This window comes from Polistes fuscatus, unplaced genomic scaffold, assembly GCF_010416935.1.
Source record: "Polistes fuscatus isolate 324 unplaced genomic scaffold, CU_Pfus_HIC Scaffold8, whole genome shotgun sequence".
In the NCBI taxonomy this organism is placed as follows: Eukaryota; Metazoa; Arthropoda; class Insecta; order Hymenoptera; family Vespidae; genus Polistes; species Polistes fuscatus.
This window is the reverse complement of record NW_025113162.1, coordinates 3,307,503-3,332,748: the sequence shown is the minus strand read 5'-3', so window position 1 is coordinate 3,332,748 and position 25,246 is coordinate 3,307,503. Positions and strand designations below refer to the sequence as shown.

The 25,246-nt window shown below is 36.2% G+C and overlaps 1 protein-coding gene and 1 long non-coding RNA gene across 4 annotated transcripts in view; one reads left to right on the top strand and one right to left on the bottom strand.

Annotated features, from left to right (window-relative positions):
* The window catches only part of LOC122524819 (ankyrin repeat and SAM domain-containing protein 1A-like), a 62,250-nt gene that overhangs the window by 20,514 nt on the left and 16,490 nt on the right, over positions 1 to 25,246 (bottom strand). For 2 of the 3 annotated variants that reach the window (XM_043647288.1, XM_043647289.1), the window contains 10 exons: positions 19,237 to 19,317; positions 18,849 to 19,005; positions 18,455 to 18,600; positions 17,952 to 18,074; positions 13,653 to 13,879; positions 13,045 to 13,261; positions 10,523 to 10,747; positions 9,869 to 10,145; positions 8,359 to 9,102; positions 5,985 to 6,159 (listed from right to left, as the gene is read on the bottom strand). In XM_043647288.1, the coding sequence (XP_043503223.1) occupies positions 5,985 to 6,159; positions 8,359 to 9,102; positions 9,869 to 10,145; positions 10,523 to 10,747; positions 13,045 to 13,261; positions 13,653 to 13,879; positions 17,952 to 18,074; positions 18,455 to 18,600; positions 18,849 to 19,005; positions 19,237 to 19,317 (2,372 nt within the window). The remainder of the gene's footprint in view (positions 1 to 5,984; positions 6,160 to 8,358; positions 9,103 to 9,868; positions 10,146 to 10,522; positions 10,748 to 13,044; positions 13,262 to 13,652; positions 13,880 to 17,951; positions 18,075 to 18,454; positions 18,601 to 18,848; positions 19,006 to 19,236; positions 19,318 to 25,246) is intronic. The other variant, XM_043647290.1, reaches the window with a different exon arrangement.
* LOC122524822 lies at positions 11,571 to 17,619 on the top strand. The gene is made up of 2 exons (XR_006305635.1): positions 11,571 to 11,660; positions 17,167 to 17,619. It is a non-coding gene; the product is annotated as an uncharacterized LOC122524822 (long non-coding RNA).

Here is a 25,246-nt window from a genome sequence, read left to right as displayed (position 1 = left end):
AAGAGAAATCTCTAACGCGACTATATTTCATTTATCTACACAAAATATATTATATTCCATCATTTACACTCAATCATTTGAAGGCCAACCATTTAAAACAATAAACGTATGATAATAAATCTCGTTCGAAACTAATGGGAAAATTATTATTGAATAAAAGAGAAATGTGTTCGAATATTGGAAATAAAGAACAATAGAGATTAGATTGACAAAGAAAATAAAAGAAATAATCAGTTCATTCAAAGCAGTAGTACTTAAAGCTCTGTCTGTTAAGTGTATCCGGGCGAGGTGCTTAAAGAATTAAAGTGGCCAAGAAAGAGATCGGTACTCCGTGACAAGAGGAGTTTCCCTATTGAAGCTAAACGGTTGCACTTTAACAGAAGAGAACGTTAACGTTGTGTTACGTTGTGAAAAAAAAAAAAAAGAATAGAAGAACGCAGCACGCTGTTGTATGTTATATCACGTTACTCACCAGCAGCTTCGCGCCATTATGTTTAAAATGCGCGCGCGTTCAAGCCGGCTGCCCAATGACACCCGCTGCCGGATGTCGTAACGTAGTTTGTCTTATTGTCGCTAAACCCCCATTAAAATTCTCATGGCATCAGTCTGACGCCAAAACCGACGCACACGTTCCTTCGCAAAAGTCATCATGAAAAACGGTTTGCCATCCCCAATCGAGAGAATCGTTCGCGTTTGATATTTCAAATAAACTTTCGTTAACCGTTCACATTCTTCAAACTCGACGAATTCGAATAACGAATATCTCGTTACAGATAATTTAAATTTATTTTCATTTGATTCGTAAATTAGCTTTTTTAATTAAAATGTTAGACAATTTGAAAGATAATATTCGTTTCATATATTTCAATATTATTGATAAATTGATAAGCGAAATTCACTCGCGTGTTTCGATAAAGAGAAACATTTGATTCCGAAAGAGCAACCAATTCCATAACCTACGACAAATGTACACGACGAGAATTATTTCGTGATAAATGAAAAGAGAACGCATGTATGATATAGCTATATATGTACGTTGAAGACGAAAAAAAAAAAGAAAAAAGGAAATATATAAACGAATACGATTATCTCGAATGTGTTTAAGCGTATGTAAATCTTCCAAACGACGTGTGTAATTTGTAGAAAAAGAAGAAGAAAAAGAAAAGAAAAACAAAGATTAAAAAGAAATAAGTAAAGTACTAAACAACCGTACGATGAGCGATAACTCGTTAAGAGGCGGAAACTAACGCGTCGATACGTACACGGACAAACCGTGTCCTTGTGGTGTGGCAAAATGTCCGGCAATGAACTATCGCATTGCAAAATGTGAAAGCGATTAAAATTCCAACCGACGGACGAGTCTCTTTCTCTCTCACACTCTCTTTCTTTCTTTCTTTCTGTGTTCCCCGCTACTTCTATGAAGTGTTCTTCTCCTCGTGACTCCTTCTAGCTTCGAGTTACGTGAGAAGAATGGGTATAGATTCAAAAAGTGAGCCTACTTTTCTTTTTTTCTTTTTCTTTACAATGAAAATAAATAATTTTAAACATTATTGTAACATACGATTACCCATTGACTTTTCTTATTTCACCACACGAAAACAATACACATTTGTTTTATGTTTCTTTTATCAGAGAAATAACAAATACCTAATTAATCGATAAACGATTGAAGAACGACGAACGAAAACAACGCTTAGCCGGTCGAAGCGTCGTATACCTACTGACTCTCCTGAGACAGAAAATCGTCGTGTCTGTCCGCTGTCAGATAAGAATATCTATCGTCAGCCATCCACGCCTCTACTGTATATACATATATAAATACGTACATGTATGCGTCCTTACGTATTATATACTACACGTACGTATAAAAACATGTGTATGTTTTCCTCTTGTGTGTACGTTCCACGTTTATCTGTACGTGTAGAAAACATATAAAAAGCATATGCGAGGAGAAGGAGTCCTACAGGTAAAACGATACATTCTATGTTGTCGTCGTTACTCGTTCTAAATGTAACAACTATAATGTTACCAAACGTATACAAAACATCAATATCGGTGACACTTCGATACGCGTGCGAAAAATCTCGTTACGGAAGACGTAATGTCACGCGGAATTTTCTATATACTGATCGAACAAAACAATAAAAAGAAAACAAAAAAAACAAGTACCAATTGGTCATTTTGATAATGCCAACAATTGTTATTCGATTCACACTGACCTAATAGCAATCGTAAATGATTATAAACGCTTTGTAGACATGTTGTAATGATTATTTGAAAATATAGAAGAAAAACGTATAATTGATGTTATTAATGCAATAATCTCACCTTGACTTAGTTGAATCGACCGAGACTCACCTATCGTGATGATTTCTTATATTACCTCAATAATAATGAATAAATTATTTCTTCGTTACAACACTCTATCGCTTATGATTTAATGACACACTAGTCTCGTGTGGTTTTGAATTCTATGTTGAAAGTATCCTTTATTAAGTCGTAAAATTGTTAAATAATGACAATTTTAACTGTTTAAATATTGTATATATGTTTCTCACTTGTGCATTTACAAATATTTGGAGAAACCACGTATGTACTCGTCAGCTTTGTGGGTAAAAGCATAGTTAAATAAATACAATTAAATTGGCATTAAGTATTTATCGAGCTTTACTGATAAGATAAATTTCAAATGTTCTGAGTGCGTTTAGAGAGAAGAAAATATATTCGAAATATAGCGAAAACATGCATTAGCATATAAAACTTATATACAATTATAAAAAAAATAATTTTAAATAAGAACGAATATATTATAAACGTTAAGATTATATAATAAAAAAATATGTTAAGCAAAGTATTATAAATATATACTGTATCCACTGACCTGTAAAGGAAGCATCGAAGAGAATGGTCGAATTTCGGGTGAAATTTTTGATTTTTAACAGACTTACTCGCTGCTTATCTAACGAAAGCGTTCACCTGTAACATTTTTTAATCTCATTCCTCGCAGTCGCATGCACTGTTACACAAGAACGCCGTCGTTATGAAAAATGCGATATTAAAAAATGATAAATAATTAATCGAAACTTTTTATATGTGTTCGTGTATGGCAAATAATTGCAAGCATGAAATTTACTCATCGTGTAAATGAATACGTGTACGATATACAAGGAACGCATCCGTACAAATGAATACGATGCATTCTGCTTATAAATGATCAGCAAATGATAATATTACATACATATATACAATTTGTACAATTTTTATTACAATAATATTTGGTAAATGTAGCACAATTTTTGATACTATCGTGCTATACAATAGAAAATACTCTCTAAATCGTTCATTATTACATCAATAGCGTTTATACTGAAATATTATAAACAAAAAAAAATAATAAATTTTATTTTGTTTTATATGCTTGACAAATACAAAGAGACATTTCTTGAATATCTCATAAAAGCTTTAAAAGGACAAACGAAGCGACAAAATAAATGTAGACATCGCATACATTATAGCAGCGCAACGTTTATTACCAAACCAATGTTATATTATAAACGATAACTTAACTTTTAAAAGTAAGTATATATATAAATATATATATACATATATACATATGTATATATATATTTCTCGCTCTATCTAAATAGTCTTTTATATATATATGTGAGTGTATGTTCACATATTTCAAACGATTAAACTACATAAGTATCGACATGTAGCGTGTGAATTGTCTTATATCAAAGAATAAATTCTGAACTAAATCACAAATTTTATAATACAAGTTCATTTCTTATTTTATAATCTTTTAGTGTACTGTTTCCACGTTTAAGATAGATTCGTTTTCGATAATACAACTTTATTGCATAGAAAATTGTCTCTGTTTGTTGATAATAAGAGTAGTGTAAAAGAATTAGAAAAATATATATTAATGAACCTTACTGTGCTGTATTTTAAACTATTTCATAAATTCATATAAAAAGTTACATGACGTTAAACACGTTAGTAAAAAAACAAACAAACAAAAATAAAAGAAATAAAAAGAAAATGCATGCTCCAAAGTTGCTGACGAATTTGTATAAATTCTTTTTTATTGTTATTACATTCATTTGAAGAGGTTATTTACAAGATCAAAATCGAATCTATCGACGACGCGTATTGAATACTTCAATATACTTACTATTTTAATGAATAATATTTTTACATATATATATACGTAGATATGTACCTCTACTTCTTGGTTCAACTATACTCCTATATATATACATATTTAATAATATTACTTATTATAGGTACTATAAATTGGACTTAGCTACTCATCAAATTTTTGTCTACATCTATTTATCTACTTAATACTACCAGTATACGGACGCGAAGCTACTCTTTGTTAATATCTATACTGTTATCAAATACTGCTTTATAAATGTAATTTCAATGATATAGATTTATAGATATACGTAATTACATGATGGTGTACTCAAAATCGGCAAGAAAATAAAATATATCTATTGAAAAAATATACAAAAACAAATAACGTTATTATAAAATCTTTAATAATTCATCGATTATCTTCTTCTGCCTATTTTTTATCTTGCTTAATATAATATCATTAAAATTGTTTTTAAAACAAACAATATTTGTTTCATTTTAGTTAATACACGATGAAATAGGAAATATTATTTGAGCTTATTGCAATTGCGAGATATATTCTATGTATAATTATAAACATATTATATACAATATCTATATACAAAAACCCTAATACATGATTTTCAAACAAACTTTTTGACAATCTAAGGAACCAGTTTATTCACTGTACATCTCATACCCCTTAACCGTATCATTTGTGACACTTACGTTAACTAACATAAGTCGGTCGACAAGCATGGTAGGGTCATACTCGGAATGTTCAATTTAACAAACGCGACAATTACGAAAAACGTTAACTTCTCGGTGTTTTTATCGAAGCGAAATGCCTATCTATTACATACGTCAAGTTAATTTACGAATAACAATCAATATAACGATAGAATTGGATAGTTACTATTTTTCATCACATGTCACAAAAATAACAAGCTATCAAAATCGTTAAATTTGTATTTTTTTTTTCCCCGCTAAAACGAACGTGTCCTTTTTCATAGGACAATTTAAAGTTTTATTATTAGTTCAAACAAGATAGAAAAATTTGAAATCGTTTCTTTTTGATTGCACTTCCGCGATCATGAACAACGTTATTTCGTCATATATATTTTCTATATACATATAATATTATACGTATACACCTAAATACATAAAACTATGTTCCAAAGCCCATCCATACTCTTAACCTTCGAATGAATCTCATGGTGGCTTCTTTTTTTCTTATACAACCAAAGAAGGCTTTTCGATACCCGATCCAAGTTCCGATGGAACGAACGAGGTCTTCCTCGAGCTGTCCGATAACGGAGGTACTACTTGCCCCCAGGATAGATTACCTTCCCTTTTTTTCCAGCAAAGATTTCTTCAGGTTAAAGTGCATCCGATTAATGTCAGGAAAGAAACGGGCAGAGAGGGTGATTTAAGTTTTTACAGATAATTTGTTCTACGTTTTTTCTTTTTTGTGTGTGATATTTATCGACATTTAGTAAATCTTTTGGTAAAATCGATAGGATTGAATAGATATAACAGAAAAGGGATTTATATCTACATATATATATATAAACTAATATGAACATTTAATTAGAAATCATTACGAGTATTAAAAAAAAAAAATTCTTTTTTTTCAAACATTATCGATTTTTAATCGTTAAAAAATTCAAAATTTATAAGAGGGGAGAAAATAAGAAAATATTTATCATGAGGAAGGAGAAAAAGGTCCGGCAACGAGTGTATCTCCATCCGTGTTCAGGCAAACCGTAAACAACAAAGACGCAACACAACGATTATGCATGTACACGTGGTCAGAAAGAAGCGTCATGCGGTGCAGCCAAGCGTGCGTTGCTGTTTACCTGCGAAGGGCACGTCTCCGAAGTATTCCTCAACGTTGTCGGTAGACATGCTCTTGTCCGAAAGAGAAACGCTCGACAAAGATCCGCTGGATGCATCGAGAGAACCGCTTGCTGGAAACTGTAGCAAATCCTCGTCAGTTTCCGTTTCCATGTCGCGAGATCTTCTTTTGTATACCTAACGAAAAACGAATGCAAAATATTTTTCTCTTCTTTTCCTGGTTTCTTTTTCTTTTTTCAAAAATGTTCTTTTGATAACTTAACGCCCTAAAAAGTTTCTGATCGACATAAATCATAATATTTCGATAATCATGATGATATATGAAGATTATATATGGAAGGATGAGCGTAACATTATTTGTTCGTTCTTCGTAATTTTGTTGAAAAATGTAAAGTTTTTTATCTTTTTTTATCTTCTTTAAAATATTTTTTAATTAATCCTCATTTAATTCTATAATATTGTGTGAAAGCAAACGATTAAATGTATACTATGTTTCTTTTTCCTCTTGCTAAATCAAGAGTGTATGATTTGTATGGCTTATAAAATGACTACAAATTTTTCATAATTAAAATTCAAAAAATTCTAAACGGTATATACGATCATCATATTTTTCAAGATAAAAAGCATAAATCATCATTGAAAAATTGTATATTTTGATGTACTTTCAACGATATAGAAGAAGAAAGGAGTTTCAGGAAAACGAGATAAAAGAGGCAAGCAAAGAGAAATGGAGAAACATTTTCAAGAAAGCAAGAGAGAAAAAGATAAAGAGAGAGAGAGAGAAAAAAAAAAGAACCAGAGAAGCGCAAAAGTCGGAGACTTCATTATCCAAAGGGTGTCAGCGACTTGCATTTTGCTGCTCTACTGAATTCCCGGAAGTTGACAAGTGAAAAGCAACCATCCGTAATCGGTCCCTTCATTTTCTTCCTTCCCTTCGTCTTTTTGGGTCTCTCATCTTCTTTTCTTTTTTTTTCTCTTCGACCATTTCAACCGACAGTTTTCTTCAACGATTGTAACAACATTTGTTTAAATCACGTCGACGATCATATTTCAAACACAGATTTGATGGAAAATTCTTATAAAAATATGGGCTTTAGAAGAAATCTTTCTCATTGTTAAACGATCTTCAGTTACTAAAATATAATTTCACGCGATGATATATACAATGAAATAAACATGATTACGAAATAATAAAAAATTAAACGTTTGAAATACGCTAAAATGGATAGGTATTCCTTCATAGACTAACACATCCGGCTTACTTCATTGTATAGTCATAAGCGACAGGTTGCAAATAGGGGAAGATCGTATCTTTGAAGAAGTAGATTTCTAAATAACGGTAGAAGTCGAGTTGAGCATTCCCCGAAGATGCAACGAAGCAAAAGCCGGGAATGCTCGATTCACACGATTTCAACGCACCAACGGATCCTTCCGAGCAAACGGAAACGTATCCGTACTCCAACGATGCACGTTGCTCGAAGGAGCACGTTCTCCTTTTCCCTTCTGTGGCATCTAGTGAAAAGGATACACACACACACACACACACACATATATATATATATATATATATATATTCATATATATATATCTATGTTAGATTTTGCCGAGCGTGTACGGCCGTTGAAAGATGTAGTGCATATACCAGTCGTCGTCAGCGTTTGATGAAGAGAAAAGCATCGTATGCTGACTAGAAGAGAAAGAGAGAAAGAGAAAGAGAAAGAGAAAGAGAGGAGAGATAAGAGAGCACGCCATGGATATCCAAGTACCGGTAGATAGGAGAGAGGAAGCGTGCGCGTAGAGTCGGTCTCACAGCAGAGCGATCACAGGATGACGCGGCAAACGGCTGTGAAAGAGCGATGCTGATACCACGAGCAGAAACTAAGAGGGAAAGGGAGAGAAATAGGGTAGGGAACTGCCAGATTTGGCTCCTTGGAAATCGCATCACAGATCAAACAGGGCTTGTATATTAAACGTAGCTCGTGGTACGTAAGACGTTCCTACATAGGTATACCTATACATACTAGAGACCATATACTACCGCTTATCTTCTATCCAACGATTCGAATCGACTGAGAGATTTAACGATCTTTGACATAGATGGAATTTCTCGACTTCACGACGTTCCAACTCTTCGTGCAACTCTCATACGACAAGATATGAAATCGAACACACCGTTTTCCATGCATCAACGATCATATACCGAAACGTACGGAAATGAATCTTCTAAAGATCTTCCGAGAATATGTTCGAGAAATCATCTATCTGTAAATCGTCTATTGTATTACACTCAAACGTTGTTTTATAAATAAACAAATTGTTTTGAGATAAATATTTACAAGATATATAGAAAGTTGAATGAGATTTAAAAAGGCTCACCTGGCTCAACGGGCGAATACGTTCATGAATCGACTTTTCAGCTTGCATGGCGGAAGGTGGCGGATGATCGGGAGTCGGTGGTTGAACGTAATGAGTTGGGCTCGTGGGGAACATCATTTGCACACGCCTGAGTCTCTTATCCGTGGCTTCTCTACCATCCTGAACCATCATTGTAAGCCCACCGTCTGGAGTCTCTCGTTTTTCGTCTAGCAAGCTCTCTTGGGAAGACTTCAAGGTGAGAAAAGCGTTGGAGACGAAGGTTTGTTCCTGGTGTATCGAGTCGTTTTCACTGCAGGGCGATTTGTCGACGCAAGGACCGTTGTTATCAAGTTCATAACCTTCGTAAGCGTGTCTACGAAGTTTCCTTCTTGGATTTAACATTTTTATTGGACGATTCTCGTAAATCGACGTTATCGCTATTGGTTCTACATTGGTATTTGATGTTGTCGTTGCTGTTGCTACCGGTATTCCCTCTCGTCGATTGGTACCACTTTCCATGGACGGCACGAAACGAGACTTCATCTCTACGTACTGGTCAACGCTTCTCGTCACGTGTCGTAACTGCTCACGACGTTTTTGTAGCTGCTCGAGATCTATGTGACTACGCGCACCGCTACGCGCCAAGAACAAATACTCGTAGTTACTCGGGCCCAACGAACAGTCCGCCGAAAGTGACATTTGAGTCTGCAGGTGCGTTGGCGAAACCGATAGGTTACGCCTCGGTGGTTTCTTCGGTGGTGTTGGCTATAAAAATCCCCATTAAATCAGCCTCCCTATCGGTGTCAATTCATGATACCTACTTTATACAACGATTTCTACGTTATACGAAATGAAAGCATAAAAGATTGATTCTTTCGATGTATATTTAATTTTGTGTATTGCGAATAAAGAAAAATAACTATGCATTCAATAGTCAACGATCGACAACTACAATTTTTTGTATATCCAAATACAAATGAAAAAGTATCTATTAAAATACGTTAACTCGAACTCTATTTTCAAAGGATTCCATCAGTTTTATATATTTTGTATCGAGCGATGCAAAAATCTATTTCCTCTACCTTCATATTAGATTTCTCCGTTACAACGATCGAATCGACAGACCAATTATCGAGGAATCGATCAACGAAGTGAATTCTTTACTGTGGAAGCCACGAAATTGATGATACCTCCATCAATTTAAACCACACTCTAAACATTGTCGATATCTTACTTCGCTACGTATAGAATATTTGCAAAACGTTTCTCTCGTTAAAACGCGTAATCGTTCTAGAATATTAATCGTACCTATGCTAATAACATTGCTCCTTGTATTTATAATTTAACGATGACGATGATCACTGATTCGATCGTATAAATTGAAACACTTAACACGATGAAATTGAAACACTTAAGAACCCGAAATATAATTTATAAAATTTACAACATAAAAAAATCGATAGCTTCGAATAATTTTGAGTTACTTATGACGTCATTTCATCCCTAAAGAAAAAAGAAAAGATAAACTTACCGAGACTTTGCTGTTAGAGGCAGGGCTATGAAGCGAGCTGGACAGGGGCGCCATTGGTAAGTAAATCCCAGGGACACCAGAATCGTTGGGTAAACATCGTCGTTCCCGTGGGCTTGGTCCACCGACGCTAGAGGACGAGGAAACGCTCAATTGATCGGACTCCCTGTTACCACCATATCCTGTGGGCAATGTCAAGGACAGATCCTCCGACACGAAGCTACCCTCCATGGTTCCTCTTGGTACAGGTGGTGTTTGATACAATCCACTATCCGAACCCCTACGATAGTAAATCCTCAAACTAAATCTTTGAACGTTGCTAAACGTGATTATTAACTTTACGAATACTAACTACATACCACCAAAATCGATCGTTTCCATTATTTCCTATAAGATCTCTAACGCAAGTTAAATTATTCAACATCCTTCGATTAAATTTCAAACGAACTGAGCTTTCCAATTTGAACTGTATACTTGTAAATTGTTTATTACGATTATTTAAAAAGATTTTTATCAAAATACGATAGAAAGAGAAAACGCAGTTCGCTTCGCTTCGTTTCGTTTCGTTCCGTTCGTTCGTACGTTTGTTTTATTTTATAATAAGCGAATTATAAATATGTGAATGATGGAAGTGGCAAATGTTGTTTATGTCATTACCCTGTCGTGTCGCGTGGTTGTAATGGTGTTCTAGAAGAGATGATAGTGTTTTGTGCTTTGTCTTCCGGTGTTTGGTCAGAACTTTCAAGAGTATTTATGGAGTTGAGAGTGTCAGACATAGACATGAGAACACTGTCGAAGATTGAACTGGGGTCGGAGTAATCCTCTGTCTGCGGGAGAGTCCTCCGTACTCCATTCACTGGTCCCCTATTCTGCTCATCTTCGCTGAAACGCGTCATCCATCTAGGCTCGTTAAATCTATTTTTTTTATATATATGTATATTTTCAACCTATCTTTTTTTACTTTTGAAGCAAAGTTTACTGATTCGATACCGTAAAATTTCATCGACATGAAATCGTCGTCTAAAATTTCTAAGCCCGAATAATCTTGAAATGTATCTGATCTCTTTCAAACAAATGGCAAAGGACACGAATACAAAAAAAACAAAAGAAGGAGAGAAAATCTTGGGAAAAAACGAGTCGAGTAGCAGAAGGAGAGAAGGCCATATCCGTAGGACACGGTTGAGAGGCATGGTTATTAGTTTTATGCTGAGACGGGCTAACATTTACATTGTTTAACGTGATGGATTCATCTCGAGGCAGGCCGAGTCGGGGATACCAATGTCAAACACGGACGGTGGAGAGCTTTCCTTGCTGGCATTGCACCCTTCATTCTTTATCCTTCTCACTCCGTTGAGTTCAGCCAACCGGTTGGCCTTAGTAGCTAGCGGAAGTGGAGAGCGAGAGTAGCAATGGGGCAATGCGGCGGGGGTGACCTGGGGCGAACGAGACGGTCGGACCCACCATCGCCTGCCTACATCAGGAAAATTAAACCAAGCCAAGCGGTGCTTAACGCGCTGGGGCTACACGCGGCCGCGCCACCTCCTCCTCTTCTATTCCTCTCTCTTTCTCTCCCTCTCTATCTCTATCTCTTTCCTCTACCTATACATCGAAACCTCCCCTTTCGACCCGAGAACCTTCAACTCTGCGGCTAAGGCAGGGGCAACGCCAACAGTGGCAGTAGCAGCAGTAGTGGTAGCAGGAGTAGCAGGAGTAGCAGCAGCAACATCAGTAGCAGTAACAGCAGCAACCAACAGGAGTCAGCAATGACACCACCGACTGTGGCTAACAGAAGCAGGTATAACTAACTAGTGTTGGTGATGGCAACGGTAGTGGCAGTAGTAGCAACTACGCAAGCAGGCATCATCACCCTTTTGCTCGTCCAGTAACTTTCTCTTCTCTTCTCTTCTCATCTCTTCTCTTCTCTTCTCTTCTCTCGCTCTTTCTATCTCTCATTCTTTCTCACTCTCTCTATACTCGTTCATTCACTCTCGCGTTGCTGGGTCCACGTCTATGCTTTTGTTTGCCCACATCTCCTATATTAAAGCTATGCGCGTATTTTCTCGCACCTACGTGTACGTTACACATACATACATATAAATATCGAGACTTTTTGCGAAATATTACGTCCCTACCAGGTTTTACCAATGCGAGAGTAGGCTCTCGTCTCTCTTTTTCTCTGTTTCTTTCCTTGCTCTCGTTTATTTTTCTCTCCTCTGCTGTTCGTTACTCTTTTCCACTCATCTCTCTCTCTCTCTACTCTCTCTCGTTTCTCTTCTTCTTCGGTATTAATAAATGTAACGTAGAACGATGATAGTTCGAAACACGAGGAAGAACCGTGCATTACTCGTTTAAGGATTATGTTTACTTTTTGGAAAAATGTCAGACTAATTAGTTGAGGGAGAACTATCTAGATGAAGATTTTCTTTTACTCGACTCTGCTACTACACGTTCCCTTCGTAAAAGTTCGAGCGAGCACTCGTTCTAATGAGGAAACGACGTGACCGGAAACTGGACGCAAACGAGAACGAAATAGCGCTAAATTATATACTCGTAGTAAACTAGAAACGTATACAATGTTTATTAAAGTGGAATTATTCGTTGTAGTGTGCCACTCGAAACGGTCAAATGTTGTTATATTGTTTACATTGTATTCGATATGAGATGAGTAATGATTCATTGTATTATAAATTAATATGTGACATTTTGATTACTATTAATGCTTTACCTATATCTAGAAAGATTCGACATTTTTTATCTGTTTCATATACAAATATTAATTATATATAAACATTATAGAAAAAATAAATAGACATGACAAAATTAATCGGTTGTCAATATTGGATTATAATGAGTGGTATCTAATATTCTTCATTTCAAAAAATAAAATAAATGAAAGAAAATTTAATGATAATTGCGTTACCAACAAAAAGTTTGATTAATTAATTAAAGATTCTCTGTGTCTTGCTAGATCAAAACAAATTGTATAATCGTTCAAGCGTTTTATTTATAAGAATAATCCTAGTATTAAAGTCCATCGATGCGGAGTTGATTTCAATCAAAGGAAAAAAAGAAATAGATAACATGTGGGGCTGCTCGGCAAAGTGATTCGTAGAGACGCAATAAAAACCGGGAGGAGAACGAAAAAAGGAAAATGAAAAAAGAAAAGAAAATATACTCACAAAGAAATAACGGAAGTTCCGGAAACACGACGATCATCGTCCCGAGGCTTATGATAGAACTGCCATTGGGTGGGCGACGTCCCTTCCGCCGGAGAAAGATCATCCCCTGGGCGTACGTTCTCGTAGGGGCTGCCCAATGAGTCGCCACCCTGAACCGGAATCGGTGGCAAGTTCTCACTGTCGGCATCGCTTTCCACTCCGGAAGAGGACCTGTGCCCTGCACGTGGAATATAATATTATATATCATTGCACATATACCATAAAATAGAATCCTAACAATTAATAGTTCATCTATAACGTATTTTCTCACCGAAAAGGTATAATAACGAGTATATGTTATTACATATTTTTACATATGTTACGAATCTCTTAAATATAGATTTAGTATTATTGAACGAGTAGAATTCTTACTATATATTTATCTATGCAATTAAGTTGTAGGTATTAAAGCAATTTAGTCACATCTCACATATTCGTAATTACGGTGAGGGTGAATACCGTAAAAAGGATCGCTTGGATTCTATACAGATTCTTGTAATTAAGATGAAAAAGATGTAGTAAAAGGAGTGAGTAAAGTGAAGGGACAACCCGCAGCAATTCCGACGTACTCTTTATTACAGCTGTAATATCTTGGGTGACGTGTGGCGGAAATTGTCCCAAAAGGTCCAGAACGGTGTTTTGACGAGAGTCCCTGATTCCCAAATCCACGCCTCTGTCCAGAAGCGCTCGGACAACCTCCATCTTACCGCAAAGTGCCGCCTCGTGCATCGCTGTGCCAGCAGACGTTCTTGTGTTGACGTCCACTCCCGCAGCAAGCAAAACTTCCACAACGGCCCTAAAAAGAGAAAAGAAAAAAATCATTATAGAAATAAGAAACAGCGACATCAAAAATTATACCTTAAATAATTCATTTTTATTACAAATTTATTAATATAAACAATATACAACTGTTAAATATAATCAGAGTATTTAAAAACTTTATAAATTTTTGTATCGTAAAAAACATATGTGAAATAATCAATAGGATAAAATTCGAGATAATTCAAATCTATTGATTTTGATCAAATTTTAAGAGCTTCTTAAGAATGATTTTAAGAGAAAATTAGAAAACAAATAAGAATGATCACATATTACTATTAGAATGAAATGAATAAATGATTAATAAGCGTTACCTATGGCCAACGCAATGGTATTCTTACGAGATCACGGATATCGAACAAAGAACGTATCCTTGCCTTCCTCAAAGAGACTAGGCATGCGATCGTGCAGGACCGGCACGGTGCATATATATATACATAGAATTTAGATTGTCTCGGACAATCGAAATCGCAAAATACGAATTCCATCACGCAGTCCACGCCGACTGCAGTGACCGCAGCCATCCGTCGCATATAGGATTCGCGGCTGGGGATCGGATTCGCATGCACCTACGTTGTTATTACCGTGCCATAGGAGTATTTGTATACTGGCTTACCGAGAGCAGCGATATTGAATCCGATAATAGACATTACTCCACCCCCACCTCCCGCTTTCTCCCACGCTCACCCTCTCAATCCCTTTGCTCACCCGCACTATCGCCAATCCTCTCTCTTTCTCTCTCGCTCATTCTGCAATTCCAGCAAACGTCAAAGTAAAGTCTGTCTCTTTCTCATTCGAATAAACCCCATATCTCTCTCTCCCTCTCTCTCTTTCTATATATATATATATATATTTCTCTTTCTCACTCGCTCGTACATACACGCGCGTATGTATAGCAAGGTGTTATTTAACCAAAATTCGAGCGATAAAATGTCACGTTCCCTTTCCTCTTTCTTTCTCTCTCTTTCTCTCTCTCTCATTCCCTATTTCTGTCTCTCTCACTCTCGTTCTCTTCGTATCCACATGCAAGCACGCAAACGTACGCGCCATCGGTATAAAATGCAACCATCGGACTGTACTGTATATCGCCAAATGCGATCGCATTATAAGCGGCGAGCGACGGTTAAAGCGATTACCGGCTGCGAGGATGCATAGAAAAACCGACGTTATACCCGATTACAATGTGAGCACCGTTTCGCGGCGATTCACGATCGCCGACCATTTCGATACCAGTCACTACCATTCTTTCTCTCTCTCTCTCTCTCTCTCTCTCTCTCTCTAAACCATTCCAACGTTCAACCCTTCGTTCCTCTTCTCTCTCTCTCTCTATCTTTCTCTCTCCCATATACGTTCTACGCATCCTACCGTCGATTATTTTAAAGGCTTACCAAGAGGATTATGAACGTGTACCATCGCTATGTTAAATGAGAACGAATCGGTTGAAACGATAAAAATGGATATTCCGCTTGTTAAACGAGCGATCACCAAAGCCTCGGAAAAGGGAAGAGCATGCAACTTTATATCGAACATAATTGTCGAAAAAAAACAATGATCAAAATCATGAGTGCTCTGGAAAAGATCTTCGATGCTATTTGCATCGTTTACAGTAAGATTTTATTTCGCGGTAAAATAAATGAAAAGAACACCTTTGCTTAGAAACGATCAAGCATATTACTATGTGCTACTAAAGATAGAAGAAAACTAATTCAAAGTCGTGCGATACAATATGTTAATAACGTTTTCACTTATTTTCTTCGCGCGATTGTACCACGTCGATGTAATCGATTATCCGGTTAATCTCTTGCGTTATCCGATTAAACGATCGATTGGACAATGTACGCTGGTGCTTACAATATTATTTAATTAACAAGCCATTAACGCGAATACGAATTTACGATTTCCTATGGTACATATCTACGTTCTATCACGCTCTTTCATTTGCGTTTTAGGAATCGCAAATCTGCTTGAACACTCCACTCTAATTTCATTCGACGATACGAATAATGAGATTTGTTCTCTTTAATCTATCTTCGATATATCCTTTTCCAATTGAATTATCTTCCTTCCTGACACATAGGATTTAAAGTACAAAGCTATTCTATCTCTCTCCCATTCTCTTTTTCTCTATGTTTCTTTAGCTCGCCTAGGCGAAAATAACTTTAACCTTTCCATTAGCGAGTTTTCAAAGTTCATGTCATGATCTATACACATACATCCACACACAAGTACATATGAACATATATCTGCTGTATATGTATATAAGCTGCATATGGATCAACTGAAAATACGCGAGGATAAAGAAGAAGATAATAACAACGCGGTTTCTCCGTACTAAAGGTTAATCCTTTCTGCTCGATCAATTTATTATTGCTCCTTAAATAAATCGTTCGAGTATATAAATCTTCGAAGATTATTAACAATATAAAGGATAATCTAATTTTTCGTACAAAGAATGCATATTGCTTGGCTAGTTTAATTATCAATTTTGTCTATTAAGTTATCAAAGATGATAACAATAAACAAGTAATAGGGCCAGGTATCCAAAGCACCTTTTGCTAAAAGCAATCGTAGATAATCTAGGTCGATACGTTTCGACAGTGTTAATTAATACGATTCTCGCGATCAAGAGGCGGAGGTCGATTGCAATTCGCATGGATGAATCAAAGAGAGGCTGCTGGCCGGCTGTTGGCCGGCATGATGCGTTCTGATACATTCATGTTCGCAAGAGAGAGGAGAGAGGATACGTTCGAACCGGTAGATGGTAACATAGGACGTGTTACTCTGAGAGGGTTGCATCGGACCATGCCAGTTGGATGCAGGCATATATCCCATTCGATGGGATTACGCAACACCGTGCTCTCTGATTGGTTCTAATCGTCGGCTCTGCAAATGGCTCTACATCGTTATGGTTTGCTCGAACGAGCGCATTGTTGTTCAGGGTTACAACATCACAGAATAGGTATTATTCGATAATTGGAGCGGACGGTATATTGCTGATAAGAAAAGAGTAGGGAAAGTTTTACCACGAAAAATGAAAATATTAAAAAGAAACCAAAAATATAACATACGATTGCTCAATTTTATCCCGACAATCGTTCCGATCGAATTCGTCAATTTCTTTTTCTTACTACATCATTCAAAGTCTATGAAAGTAAAGATTATAATTTTCTATTAATCAATATAATTCAGAAATATGTGAATCCGTGATCGAATTTATGAATTCGATTCGGATAAAAACGTAATGACGAATTTTTTTCATTCCAGCAAAATCACAGGACCGCGAAATGGTGTACTCAAATGCACCGAAATACGCATCGGTGCAAATACCCTGCTTGTGCGAATTGCGGCTAATCTAACAGCGACACCGCCAATTGTAACGCAATATAAAATGGCGCTGATGGTGGTAGTGGTGGCAGTGGTAGAGAGTTGGTCGTGGTAGTAGTGGTTGCCAATGAATGTGTAGACCAACGCCCGGACGCGTGGTCAAACGCGCTGCAGCGATCATCGGATCAGCTTAATCAAATAAAGAGAACGTGGGCTCTGCACAATATCAAATGGATCCCGAACTTGCGGTACTACAAATCGAATACCAAGACGATTCACGATTGGTCCTGCAGAAAGCTTAGTCAGCGGAATAAAGTGATCATGATTTATGATTTTTCCAGATGAAAACTTTTGTCATTTAAAATATATAAAACAAATAAAATTCTTATTCGATAATTTAAAGATTTAATATACTATATATTCTCCGAGAATATTAACCCTTTGCACTCGAGGCCTTTTTCGCTCGGTTAAACCATCAACTCGAGACGATTTTGATGAATTTTTTACAGCTATCTTGAAATGATTTCATACACACACAATTTAACGTTATTTAATTTTAATCGTTACCACTCAAATCATCGTATTAAACCGAGTGGTAACCGAAAATAACCTTTTGAATGCAAAGAGTTAACAATAGATACCAACAGAATACCAGTTTGGATTGATACAATCTTTTTAAAAAGATTTACAATCTATAGTAAAATAAATTGAAAACAAACACTTACCTATGTCCATTACGTGATGCTAAATGCAACGGAGTGTGTGGGAAGATCAAAGACGAGGAAGAATTTCGTAAAGATTCAATCAACTCTGGATGGGTTCGCACGAGTAGTTCCACTGTCTCCAATCTATAAATGAATGATACGTCTAGCATCTTTGATATCTCTTATATCTATTTTAATTATGATTACAAACGATGTTAGACCCCTTCAACTCAACAAACTGATATTTCTATAACGACTGTATTTTGATTACTTTCTATTTGTATTCATTTCATTATATTAATATGACGATTACTTTTTTTGTTTTCAAGTATTTTTTCTTTCTAGTTTTTGTTGCTGTTGTTTTAAATCACGAATTGTAAACCAAATTTATATAACGTTTTATTATAAAATAAAATCAGCAAGTTGACAGATGGGCTTATCTCTTTCTCTCTCTCTCTCTTTGTCTCTCTTTCTCTCGGTCAAACTTTTTCTCGTAGATTTAAAAATTCGTACAATCCATTTACCTGCCATATTGCGCTGCGAGGTCGAGAGCAGATTCTCCGCGGCTGTTGCGGATACTTGCGTCGCATCCGTAGTCCAACAGCTGCGCCACTATTTCCGTGTGTCCATATTGTGCGGCACAATGCAAGGCCGTTTCATTGTCCTTTGTCTGTAAAATCGTATAAAACAAAGTGCCGTATTTTCTAACTGTATTCTTATGGATAGATTTTACGAAAATTGCCAAATTCGAAGAAACATTGGCAAAGTATTCGTCTCTACCATCATTTTATTGCATTGCGAATTGTTAAAGTACATAAAATAGTATCAGATGTCACAACATTTTACAAGAAAAGTAATATGATATTCTTAAAAACAAAAATATTTCTTCAAATAATTATTATTATCGAACTCACTTACCGCTAGATTAACTTTAGGTACCGAAGGTCCTTGGCTAAGAATTAATCGCACGATTTCAGTATCACCTTTCCAAGCTGCCAAATGAAGTGGCGAAGATCCTTTAGCATCTACGACGTTTGTGGAAGCCTCGTATTGGAGCAATAACTTCACTATTTCGCTAAATAGAAAAAAAGTAACGTTTAAATTAACGTTAAACCGTGTGAAAAATGTATTACTCGATAGTCCGTTCGAATTATAAGCAAAGACGTGCAATGAAAATAATTTATCAATGAGTGAAATCAATTTTTAGTCTAAGAAACATTACAACTTGGGTAATAGGTGACGTAGAATATGGAGAATGATAATTTAATATTCCAAATAAACGATTTTAATAAATTCGAATGCATACCGGCGACCATTGAGTGCTGCATGATGAAGGGCCGTATATCCACTGGCATCTTGTACATTAGCACCCGGACCCCGCCGTAAACTGTAAATACGAGTTTATGAAATATTTTTTAACGCCCTATTTCCCCATTTGTTTTGTGTAATTTAACAGTTAATGAAAGATATGGATGATATCTTTTTTTTCACAAAATACATTTTACCACATGATCGAAAAAACATGTTAGAACAAATAATTGGACAATTCGAGCATCATCGTTTAAATTTAACAATGATAACTGGGTCATCAAGGATGTGTTACATTGTAACGATACATTGTCGTATCGACCATCACACGCGAATATAGAACAAGTACGTTAGTAGGGAGAGAAGGGTAGGCAACTAGCATCCGCAATTAGGAATTCACATTGAGTCATTGTAAATGATACTCTAGCAATTGTTTTATGCAAGCAGGAAGACAGTTTCGTGTTACGGGATGTATTTGCGTGACGAACTGATCGCTCTTCGTCATTCCTTGAAATATTTTCAAAAGCACTGCCGAAACCGAATGTATGTTTCATAAGATCTAATTATTCATTATCAAAGCTTAATTAGCGGGAGATAATCAATGAAAATGATTTGTAACCTGTCTTTCTTTCATTTCTTACATCACAAACAATTCCAGGATGATTTCAGTAATGGCTCATTAGTATTTCCCGTTAAATTATCTTGAACACTTCCGGCCACGACAAGGTCCAGATCTAGCTTCATTTCCGTTATCAGGAAATCACTTTGATTCTCGATCCTTTGCTACTCTTCGAACACTCGTTTACCGTCTCTTCTAAATTTCATCGAAATTCCAGTGACAAAGTATGACGTAAGTGTTAACTATCGTGACACCGGTCTCTATCGACATGATAGAGAAGGTTAGATGATGTCCACAATGGAATCCACAGACAAGAACAGGTTCGCTAATGAAGCTTCCTGCATCCAACACATGTTCTCATTACGCGCCTTTGTTGCGCACCCAATTCCGAAATAGACGACTGCATTCTCGCAACCCCCGCAAATACCCCTATAAATGCGAGCAAAGTTCCCTTAGTCCTGTCTCGTTCATTACTTCGATCTATCTGTCTCCTGGGTATAACGAAAAGCTACAATATCTTAACTATCTCCTTCTCTTTCTCTCTTTCTTTTACCCTTTCGTCAACGACTCAAGATTCTATATCTTTTGGCTACCCTCTTTTTTACCCGAGTTTGTATGTTGACTTAAGGAAAATGCCATTAGAATCATATGTCAGCTAACGCGTTCGAAGTAAGCTTCGAAAAAATAAAGAAATAATTTTAGTGATTTACTTATAGGAACAATAAAATTGTGATAAGCAGAAAGAGAAAATCTTGACTTGACTCTTGAGAAATCTTTAACTTCCTAGAATCAATTTACTTGATAAAGATCAATTCCTAATATTGCTTCTCCTTCCACAATATCGTTACTATATAATAAACGTCACACTGAGGATATCGCAAAGCATCATATTTACTTGGCTCTTAAATAATCCTAATATGAAAGATACTTGGCAAAATATTATTATATCGGAGTTTAGTCAAGATTTTATCGATTACTAGAGATGAGAGAAGATAAACACGAGAAATATAATAATATCTACGTTATTTCTTTTTTAGATTATATTACGTTAGCTAATCTGTTATATACATTTGCATTATATTTTAAATAAGTTCTAATAAATAAAAAATTTGTTTTCTCTCCCTTAAAGTGTCTAAAACTGCTTGCTCGAATATACATAATAACGTGAATATAATCATTTTTCTTTCTTAGTCATCCAATATCAAAAATTCAAAAAAAAAAAAAAAAGAACAAACTATCAACATTTTCAAATCGCGATCGGCGCAGGTTAAAAGGATGTTGCTAAGATATACAAAACTTCGTGGTCGGCCAAAACTTATGCCATCGAAGGAATCCCATGAACAATGAACAAAAATAGAATTGGCGCAGCCGCCAAAACCATTACGCGAATCCGGCACAATCGTGACTTCAAAGTCAACGAACGAACCAGTACGCGAACTTAGCAACGTCCACATACGCGTGTTTCCCGACGAAAACGATTTGTTAATTTATGCGAGGAAAATACATACAAGCACGATCTTAACCTTATTGCCTTTTCTGCTTGTTTATCGTACACGCTTTACGATTTAAAGCTACTATATCATATAAATGTTATACCTTGGTTAAATTTGTCGGACAAAAACCATTGAAAGCATCAATCCTTCACATCCCGTACCCTTCTATAAATATTTTTCTACAATATTTATATTATAAAAAAAAAAATGATCAAATTTCTCTCTTACAAATTACATTGCGCATGATCAAATATGTAAATGAGAAAAAAAATAAAAAAAAAAAATAAAAAAATAAAAAAATATTTCCTTTACGTTTGAAGATCTTAAAACAGTGTAGAAAGAGAGAGAGAGAGAGAGAGAGAGAAAGGGAGAAGGAAAGATTTTTATCTAAGGGCATGGTAGATGAGATCAAAGCTCGCCGACGTCGTCGTCATTAAGCGTCGCCCGTCATTAAGCATTTCGCTTAACGGTCCTTTAAATCATCGACTTTTCCAAAGCGGCACGCGTGCCGATACTTTAAACATCATTCAAGGTCTCCCACCCTTGCTCCATCTTATTCCTTTATTTTTTTCAAAACCTCTGATCCATTATAAGCGAGATCAAAACGAGGAACGATAAAAAGGGGCGGCGAAAGGATAAAGTCCGACGTATAAAAGAGTAAAATAAAGAGAGAAGTGGAAAAGGGCTAGGGGGAGGAGGAGAGGTGGTTCTGGAGGTCGTCGAGAGTTGGCACGACGCGATGTGGCGACGAGTTCGAGAAGAGCTTTCGCGTTCGTTTCGTAGAAAAGAAAAAAAAGAAAAAAGAGAAAGGGAGAGAGAGAGAGAGAGAGAGAGAAGGAAAAGAGAAAGACAGAAAAAGAGGGAATGCACGTGCTGCATCTCCTTTCCCAGCCCATTTACCACCCTCCGTCGACTCTTTCTTTCTTTCTCTCTCTCTTTCTTTCACGTTTGCATCTCATGAAGCACCCCCCTCGCCACCCTAGCAAGCTGGTACGTCGTCTTTGCACCGAGTGAAGGCACGTATTTGTTTTCCGCGCCCTAACAACCGCCGGCGTGACATCGAAGGTGGGCGAACGAACTTTTAAAGCCAACCATGAAGAGGGGGAGCCACCCTTTCCCAACTCGTCGCGTCCTTGCGTGCGACACTCTTATGTGCGCGCAGTCAGAAATCTTTCTCCCTCTTCCTCTTTCTTCCTTTATCTTCCTCTCTTTTCCTCTCTCTCTCTCGTTTTCACTATTTCGACCAGGCCATTCATTGAGTTCATCCGTTCGCGAGTTCCTTAATTAAACTCCGAAGATTGCGCGTAAAAAGGACATCACCCGATTCTCTTCGTCCCCTCCACATAGCCTAGCCTAACGAATGAAACGATATAAGGGTGGCGAGGAACATGAAGAGAAAGAAAGGAATCGAGGGAATTGAATATGAGCATACTTTCACCGAAAAACAGAGATCAGGAAGAGAATGAAAAGAAAGAGAGAGAGAGAGAATGGTTGGACCACGTGCAATGACAATTTCTTGTCGGACTTAATCAAGAAACCGGACGATTTTCGAGTATGGATCCACTTGTTAATAGTAGATAGCGGAAATTCGTTACTGTTCTTCTTTCTAGCATTTATAATTCTACTATGTATACGGATCTACTTCTTGCAAACAAATATGTTTAAATCATTTAAATTACTACTTATAAAACGTTAATAATCAGCAGTTAATAAAATATCATTTTGATATAATTTTGTACAAATTCATATTGATTATTTAATCTTCGTTAAACAAACATACGTAAAATTTGTGTCAAAATATGCGATAGTATGGAATTTTATAAAAAAATAAAACGTAAAATATAATTATTACACGTAACTGACAAATTATTCGATTATTATAATATAATATGATAAAGATACGTATATATTATAAACCTTTTACGTTAGTTGCGTTTGACGAAAGTACTATAAAATCGTAAAGCTCTTTTAATCTCACGTAATTACTTTCGCCGTATCGATCTAATAGTAGCAGAGAAGTCGGCAAAAATCTCAAGCGTTATACGAATCCAAAAGGATTCAATTCGGAATCCAAAGTTCGTACTGGTTTCTTTTTTCGAGGCCTAGTAGGTACAGAGAGAACGGTGTGATCTAAAACTAACAGTTGGTAAAGGGGAATGAACTCATCGGAATACGCATGAGTTGTATTGGATGTCGGCGGTGAAATGCTTGTCCTACCGTTTCCTCTTAACGCTTTGCTAGAAACTTTGCTGGTTGTTTCAATGAAACGACTTGTATGTATGTACGCGAATGCAAATTCCATTTCATATACAAAAATCTCATTGTTTATGTTGTACAACTTACGAACATACCAATTTTATCAAATTCTCAACGATGAGATCGTTAACGGCGAACAAACGAATTATTGATTTAACTGAACAAACGTGTAAAGTTTGAAAATAAAGTTAACATTTGCCAAAAATATATTTATGATTCAAATAATTTCTAATTAATTAAATTGCAAAACAAAAAAGGATATAATTTTAAACCTGAGTTTATTGATTCGTCGATACGATACTATAAACAAACATATTAATAATTGCAAGATATTCGAAGTACTCTACGTCGAATGCTACAGGCCCGTTCACAATTGTGAAAAGCAGCACGAAGTTGAATTGAACGGGCAAAGCAAAAGCTTCGTGTTCTGCAAAAGTGCAATCTATCGTTGAAAGGGAAAAAATAAAGAAAAAGGAAAACAATATGCCAACACTTAACGCGAAAATAGGCACGAGAGTCTCGAGTCATTGAATTACGCGGTTTTCCCCAGGCGTTTGCCAGACAGAGGCGCCATAAAATGCGCGGAGGGATAAGAGAACTCCTATAAAGCCCTTTCCGGTTGCAGGGACGTGAGTGCTTAGTGCGAACGCACCCTTAGGCTCGTAGCTAAAACGAAGAGGAAAACTAGACTGAGAGAGAGAGCGAGAGAGTAAAAGAAGACGGGATGAGAAGAAAAAGGAGAGCAAAAGGGAGAGTGAGAGAGAGAGAGAAAGAGGGAGAGTGAGAAAGTGAGTGAGAGAGAGCGAGAGAAAGAGAGAAAGACAGAGAGTAAATTGTGTGTGCCTATACGTGTGAGGGGTTGCTGAGGCATCAATCGATAGTTTCCTCCGGCGAGGAGGAGAGAAATTATATGTGCTGACATAGCTGAATATCCTTCTCGAAGAACACTTCGAAAAGATCTTGAAAAATGAAGTAATGTAGGTATCTCTTTCTATTTTGTTTCTCTCTATTTCCGAAATAGCGTATAAACGAACGTATTTCAAATATTTCTAGTAATATTGATAATCATCGAACTAGTAAACAATATTTTTGTTTTCTTTCATTAATCATGCTGTTTAATCACACACGTATATTAGATTTATACAGTTGTTATGAATGTTACTTGGGGCTAAATACACTTTTTCGCACGAGCATAGTTTTATAAATTTAATTTATCGAATTACTTGTTACGTGTAGCTTGATCTTTTGTATAATAAAAAAGAAAACATTGAATAAATAGCAATAATATTTTTTTCTCCCAAAGTATAATAAAATGTTTAGATAAAGTACTTGTCCTGCAAATACATTTTGTAGAATAAAAAATACATCGGAAGGTTATTATGATTACGATAAAAATAATGAAATTGAAAGCATTCCTTTCGTCATATATACTCAAGATAACACTGTTTATCATATTAAGTTCTCGTAAGCGTCTGAGTAAATTATTAGAGAGAAAAGCTAGACTATGTGTGGCAAAAGCGAGCATTTTCTTCACAGAAGGATGATCCCAGTGTCGACTAATTGTACCCTCGACGATCATCGTTTAACGCATCGATTCTTTCTTCCAAACGAATAGATGCAAAACAAAACATTAAGTGGAC